The following is a 7,656-nucleotide window of genomic DNA, read 5'->3' as shown; positions in this document are numbered from 1 at the left end:
AACCCCCCCTCGGATCAGCTGGAAACAGGCTGTTTTTCTGAGCTCATGAAAAGGTGACTTTTTAGAGATACGTGTTTCTCACAGGACAGTGACGCTACAAACATATGATCTTATAGACCATGATGCATTGCTGTAGATGAAACTACCCAACAGTATATAAAGTAGTTAAAATGAGCTCAACCTTAAACATCTACAGAAACATCAGATATAATAAGAAAACACTGACAGGGAACTTTTTACTGCACAATGAGTACTTTTACTTTTGTACTTAAAGTCCATTTAGCTGAGAGTACTTACATACTTTAACTTAAGGTTGTGAATGCAGGACTTCTACTTGTAGTGGAATATTTTCACAACGTGGTATTAGTACTTAAGTAAAGGATCTGAGTACTTCTACTACTTCACAAATTCCAGCCAAGAGTTTCTACTGACCTGAAATGAACCCTTTTAAACATAAATGTTGAACAAGCTGTCAGTGTAAGGCTAGTAAAAAAGATCAGATACTTAAGGTTTACATTCAAAATACAAAACAATTTAATATACAACTGTTTAAAACAATGTAGAATGTAAAAACAACAGTGACCACAACATCTGTAAACCTGACGGTGGACAGTTTGGTCGGTGAATGTACAGAACGACAGTAGTTGACCCACTGAAACACATGCATAACCAAGCACAGTTACACACTTTGACGCCCACTGTTAAAAGCTTCTGAAAGTGGAAAAGAGCTAAAACATTTTTATTTTCATCAAAATTATACATTTTAAACTTACAGGCCCTTCCAACTTTAACTTAAAAAATGAAATCCCTGCAACAAGAGCCGAGTCCCGCTGATGAGAAGGATAGGCTGAACTGAAGAATCTGACTGTTTTTGTCAAAGTTTGGTCTGAAATCACAGTAGGATACAGGAGCTGGTCCCATGCTGTTAAAGAAGGGTGTCACTAATGTTGCTGTAAAAAAAAAACAAATAAAAATCCAACAGATTAAAAAAAGTGTTCTGAATATATGGCCATATACTCAGTAAAGGTGACTAAAAAGAAAGGTGTAAGCCAGTGAAGGATCCACTGTCATTGTGAGTCCATTTTACAGTCACTCGGGAGGAAAATTTTAAGAAATATATTTAGTTTTGTCTTGTTCAGGGATCAAGTGTTGAGGGAGATCGGAGGGGAAATCTGCTGGTTGGGTTTTAAAACAAGTGCATATTCCACTTGACGATTTGAGCGCTCAGTCAGTGCTTGTTATTCGTCTCCTCCTGACCCGAGCTGGAGATGCCGTTCTGGGGTTGGCTGGAGCCCGAGCCCAGGCCGTACAATCTCCCACAATACTTTGCATCATCAATGTTGTCTTCGAAGAAAAGCTGAACAAAAAGAGAAAAACAAAAACAGATTTCAGTGAGATGACTGCTGTATTACTACAACACTTACTATACTTCCCTTTATTACTTCCTTCATGTGATGTATTTCCTTTCAGTACAGGAAGTTGGAGTGGGACAATTACAATGAGGGTAAAACACACAAAGGGGCGAGCTGAGCAAAGCAGCTTGCTTCATTCATTTTCTATGAGAAGTGGTAAATCTCTAGTGAGCACGATAGGATAACCTGGGAGTGTGCAGGACAAAGTTCTAATAAATGAACTGATCTGGACACTAGATATTTATGTGACTGTACCTCTTTCATCCTGAAGAAAGCCATGCCGGTGAGCAGCGAGTCTGATCCAGCCTGATGCTGACGCCCGATCCTCTTCAGCTCCAGCTGGTCTGCTACTTCCTGTAGCCCTCCCTGCACAAACACACACATAAGTCAGATGTCTCAAGATTTGTTTTGATGGATTTTGTCTCCTATGTACATGTGGAGGACAAAACAATGTGAACACCATCATCAACTACGGTCTCAAACTGTTGAGCTGAATCAAGGCCTCTCATACAGTTTCCCCAGTATGTCTGTATCCAGTCTACAATACCTTTAGGTTCTTGCAGCTCTTCATCAAGTACTTTACATCATAGATTGCGGGGAAGAACAGGTTGAGGATCTGGAAGAAGTCATGTTCCTCCTCGGGGAGCCGTGCGTCTGTCAGGAGTTTCACCAGGTAGCCGAAGTCGTAGCCGCTGAGAAGAACAGAACAGGAAGATTCAGGTCAGGATGGACTGGAATACACGATGTTACTGGGTTCAAACTAATCACCATGGCTCAAATTGAAGCCAATGTTAAAGTTGAATACAGATTGTTTAACAAAACTGTCTTTTTTTTTTTTTGCTCACATCTTCAAAGTATAGAAATCCAAAAATAATCGCTCTCAATCAATACATATGACGTATGGTGGTGTCTGTATCTGCAGAGAGCCTGCCCTCTGCCAGTATTTTCTTTAGTTTGCTGTGTTCGGGATGTTTTTGGGCATCTACCTTTGGGCAGTGGTGTGTAGCCCCCAGCCAATAACAGGCTGTGATGTCAAGACTATAAAAACGTAGCGACCAGGTTAGATTGCTGCCTCCGTCTCTCTCCTCTGCTCTGTCTGTGTCACAGATGGATCTCCAGCGCTGTCACAGCGCTAAAACAAAGTGTGCAGATAGGTCTGGCTATGTGAGACTGAGACTACAGATGTATAAAGAGCAGCTCTTTATTTTGTTTGTGTCGGTTTGACCGAGAGTGGGGCTGCGCACACGCACACGCACACACACACACACACGGAAGTGTTGCTTCACCTGCATTCACACAATTCTGGCAATATAGCACCTTTAAGCAGGGTCGTGTGGAGGTGTGGCCGTGTTTATTTGTGCTTTAGAACGTAACCGCTGTGAAACAATCAGAAAATAATGTTTTATTTCTCTGATTCACTGCTTTGTTCTCGTGAACACCGCTCCCTCTCTTCACTCATTCTTTAGCTCTCTCTCGCTCGTTGAGGCGGGGCCAACTTTGAATCTTGTGTTTACAAACAACAACTGACAAATCCTACTCATTCTGACAGAATTTTTTTTTTTTTTACCCCTAACTAGATTTCTTTCTAGAAAGGGAAAAACACAGACACTAAAAAAAAAAAACAACATACATATAACATTTAAAAAAAAACTGTAGGATTCACAGTCTTCTGAACTGGGACTAACAATGCAGAAGATGAATCAGAACCAGCAACCGACCTGTGGAAGGAGAGCCACTTGACGTTTTCACACAGCACCAAACCAGACGTCATGAGGAGCTCAGCGAAGTAGAGCGTGTCAATTCCCTCTTCTTCGTGTTTTTTAAACTGGAGGCCGGAGTTCTGAAGTAGGTCTATGGAGTCCTGTGAGTACATGTCTTCTCTGTGAGGAGCAAAAAACATATAAATAAAAAGTGTTGAATTTTAGAAAGTGCTAGAAGACAAAATGGAAGTGTAACCGTCTGCCTACGTGAGGTTGAACTTGAAGTTGAACTGCCACGTCGTAGTGCCAGGAGGATAGTCTCCATCCTCGTTCATGAACGTGAGGCCAAGCTGGATGATCTTCAGGAGGTCCACGTTACACCTCAGCAGCTGGTACTGGTAGTCCACTGTGCTGCGAAACTCGCCGATTGGCCGGACAACCACTCCAGGGAATTCTGTGTCCTGATGTAAAAGAAAGAAATTAACAGAAAACACCCTTCACTATTCCTGCATTGTTATTTCTGATCCGTATGTGGTGGTCATTAGGGCTGCACGATATATCGCTTCAGCGTCGACATCACGATGTGTGTATAAGCAATAGTCACGTCGCAGGATGTGCAATGTCAAGTAAGGCAAACTAACTCAAGTTTCTCATTTTCCATGGCTAATCTACAAGAGAAGTCTGTCTGATATTACATAATTTACTATGATTTAAGGGTTCGAATATTGAAAGAGTTTGAATATTGCTTTGCTTGCTTGCTTGATTTAATACACCTGTTGAAAACTGAATTGAGTTGTGGTCTATTTGTTTTTGCAGTGCTGGTTTTTGGTGACGTATATTTCCTTGCTACTTGCTTTATTGTTTTGTATGGTTTGACAGAGCTATTTTTGTTCTATTTTCTAATTATTATTTCTCAGACGTGACTCTGACTGGCTCCCCTCTTCATTTAAAAGTGTTAAACCCGCTACAAAAAAGTTCTAGAATAATTCATTCTTTCCAAACAGAGCTATTCAAGTCATCTGGTGAAAACTCCTGCATTTTTTCATATCGCTTTATCGCAGAGAAAAACAAAATCGCTATGTCAGATTTTTCCGATATCGTGCAGCCCTAGTGGTCATCACTCAACTACTTGAGTGCACTCAACTTTCGTATTTAACTTTTTTGTTCCCACTTTGCCTTAAACTGCCTCATATATGATAGCTTTTTCGTTTTTACAGATTAGCTGAAAAATACCCTGAATTTTGCACCTTTAAGTAGTTTTTTACTGCAGCAAGAAGACAATGAAGAAGACACTGTTCACTTTATTTTTCTCTTTCTATTACCTGTCTTGACTGCAAGAGGACCTAATTTCTGTAAACTAGAGACAAATGAGCTGCTGATTAAGGACCAGAGTCTCTCATATTTAAATGTTCAAAATTTATTTTAAAAATCCAATTTTGATTTTAAACTTCTTCTTCTTCTTTTCCTTTCGGTTGTTCCCTTTCAGGGGTCTAACCCTGTCCTCTGCGTCCTCTTCACTCACGCCAATTAACTTCATGTCCTCTCTCACTACATCCATAAATCTCCTCTTTGGTCTTCCTCTAGCCCTCCTGCCTGGCAGCGCCAACCTCAGCATCCTTCTACCAATATATTCACAGTCTCTCCTCTGAACATGTCCAAACCACCTCAAAATAAACACTGATAATTTTCCAGTTATTAAAAAAAAAAAAAAAGAAATAAATTAATAATGAGCCCTACCAAAAGGATGTTTTCCAGAATGACACTCAAATGTGTCAGGGTTTATCCCCACTCAGTCATGTACCACTCATGCAAAGTGTTAAAAGGCTTTAGAAAACAACATTTACAATACAGCACATTAAAAACACTAAAGCCCTCAAGCCTTCTAATTCCATGTCTTTGAATCAGAAGGCAGCCTACTACTTTTACATTACTCAATAAGATGGGAAAGCAATTCTTTACAGTAACTCTGCTGTCAACGAATGCAGTTATTTTTCCTTTTTACACCACCACCGTCTAACTCCTCTCAAAGTCTGTTACTTACCATGGCAATGTAATTGTAGCTTTGAATAATCTGCCGGATTTTCCTCATTTCCTCCTCCACATTGCTTGCCCAGACTTCACAGATTATCTGACTGGAATCTGTAAGTGCGGCTGGCATGTTGGCAGGTCAGGAAGAGAGCTAAAACCCCAACAATCCTGCAGCGCTCGTGAAGGGGGCAAGGGGGAGGCAGTGTGATGAAGAAAGACAACTCTGGGAGAGGATGAAAAGGAGTTGGTGAATGCATTTAAATCTCACTGCAACACTGGTATAAGGATAATATCAGATAAACAAGGATGAAGACTAATGTTACTACCACTACTGCTGTCACCACTGACAATAATACACACACTTATGCACAGAGCACAAGTTAACACATAAAAACGTTGAATAAAAATGACAAAATAAAAGGTGACCATACATAAAACAGCAACAACTTGAGAAATGAAAATCAACTGAGAAATAAAATTATTATCAACAGAGAGAGAGAGACTATATATATATATATCTCCATTACATCCTTGATCCCCGAGTGATGTCTTCCAAGTTTTTGTTTATAAGAGAAAATATCCAACTCCTCACAGCCTACAAACATGTTAATGAATAACTGTAGAATTAACGCTGTATTAAGCGAAATGCCAAGAGCCATCATGTTTTCAAAACAGCCAGAATGAAGCTTTCTTGGTGTCATTAAGCATGCCTTTTTTCTAAATTTTATAGCCATAAAAACACACTGTGGTGGAGATTTTGATGGGTGTTGAATGGGGGCGAAAGCCTCTTCTCAAAGACCAGAGCCAGCACAGCACATGTATTGCCAGTAGCATGACTACATTTGTACTGGCGCACTACACTCAGGTGCCAGTTTATTAGGCACACCACCTGGCTAATACTAATGTACTCTAATACAGCAGCCCTGCAACAAAACCTACCTTCATGAAGGTTATAATGTTCAGTTTTTGTTGAAACTGTTTTAGAGAGTTGACTCAACTTAATGGTCATTTTGGAGGCTGACTTTGTGTTGCTATATAACTGTATTGAGTTATAACGTTACTGACAGGTGTTTTTGCTGTTTAGCCTCTAACATACCCTGATAGATAATGGCATTTTCCTTGACCGCGAAGACAAAAAACATTATAAAACAACTCCTTGAGAATAGGTATGGAAGACGATTTCCTTTTAAATTAACTACCTTTGTGTTACCATGACATCTAGATGAATTTACCTTATATAGTTGGTGGTTGTTTATGATATCGGGCTAACAAACCCAAAGTAACATCAGATATGACAAACGTTCCTCTTAACTGAAAGTCTTTGCGAACAGTATAATAGTGTTAACAACTCGGGGGCTTTAGTAACTGCACAGTTTGATAAGCTAGTAATACTAATTAACGACGTTGCAGCGAGGAACTAAAACACTAACGTTAACTTAACTGAGTGCTTAGCATGAACGGCTAACGTTTACAAGCTAATCCTCGCGTTACCGAGAGAGCTAACATCACCGGACCAAAGATTAAATGAAATGGCTCTGCTTTTCCACTTCTCAATATGTCACAACAGCTACGCACACTACAGACATGGCAGCGTATTACTGTGGAAAGTATAATAAATAAATAAATAATACATAGGTTTACCCTCAAATTTCCTCGACGTAACCAGCCAAGCTACTTGTTAGCGCCTCTGTCTCCTTCGTCGTCTTCTCGTCCTTCTCGTTCTTTGTGTATATTAGCAAATCGCAATTACACGGTAAACGTGCACACCGCCACCTACTGTATTGGGGTGGATAACGACGTGACTTTCTACAGGCTCAACGGGTAAATGTACATAAATGTTTTCAAGAATTTAACATATAATAATTCTGCTGCCACTCTTGAGGCGAATTTAGTTTGTTTTACTGCTCAACACAGTGGCATTTTCAAATAAATAAAAATAAACATTTACTAATAGTTATTGGAACTATTCAGTGGCGGAATCTACTCCACTACATTTCATAGGGAAATATTGTACTTTTTATTCCACATTTATTTGAGAGATATAGCTACTAGTTACTTTACAAATTAAGATTTTACATACAAAATTGTTAAACTATCCAACAGTATTTCAAATCGTTAAAATTAGCTCCACTTCGACCAGCGACAAAAGTAAAATGCTGTTTACAGATTAATACATCGGTGATGATATATTATTGGATTAATTCAGTAATGTAATAGCATAATCCCGATCCTGAAACCTGATGCAAACTGTCCAGAATACAGTCTGTTGATTGAGAAACAAACAAAAAACAAAACATGAATACATAAATGTAATTTTATCTATGGGCAGGAAGGAATAATAATAGTATATATTCACCAGTAGTATAGGAACACATGAACATTACACCCATATGCGATTGTTAAATGTGTCATTCCAAAGCTACAGGCAGCCTCCACTCTTCTGGTTTCCACCAGATTTGGGAACCTGGCAGCAGGGATTTGCTCCCATTCACCCACAAGCACACCAGTGAGGTCCG

General features: G+C 39.6%; 1 protein-coding gene across 1 annotated transcript; it reads right to left on the bottom strand.

The window, feature by feature from the left end:
* Nucleotides 1-510: 510 nt before the first annotated feature.
* cnot8 (CCR4-NOT transcription complex, subunit 8) lies at nucleotides 511-6,938 on the bottom strand. Its single transcript, XM_044221474.1, has 7 exons — nucleotides 6,782-6,938; nucleotides 5,154-5,363; nucleotides 3,380-3,573; nucleotides 3,131-3,292; nucleotides 1,960-2,104; nucleotides 1,668-1,778; nucleotides 511-1,357 (listed from the first exon to the last, which is right to left on the bottom strand). Exons 2-7 carry the CDS (start codon nucleotides 5,268-5,270, stop codon nucleotides 1,229-1,231), a joined length of 858 nt encoding a protein of 285 aa, XP_044077409.1. The 5' UTR covers nucleotides 5,271-5,363; nucleotides 6,782-6,938; the 3' UTR covers nucleotides 511-1,228.
* Between the last annotated feature and the right edge of the window lie 718 nt (nucleotides 6,939-7,656).

This window comes from Siniperca chuatsi, linkage group LG14, assembly GCF_020085105.1.
Source record: "Siniperca chuatsi isolate FFG_IHB_CAS linkage group LG14, ASM2008510v1, whole genome shotgun sequence".
Lineage (NCBI taxonomy): Eukaryota > Metazoa > Chordata > Actinopteri > Centrarchiformes > Sinipercidae > Siniperca > Siniperca chuatsi.
This window is presented reverse-complemented; position numbering and strand designations above follow the sequence as displayed.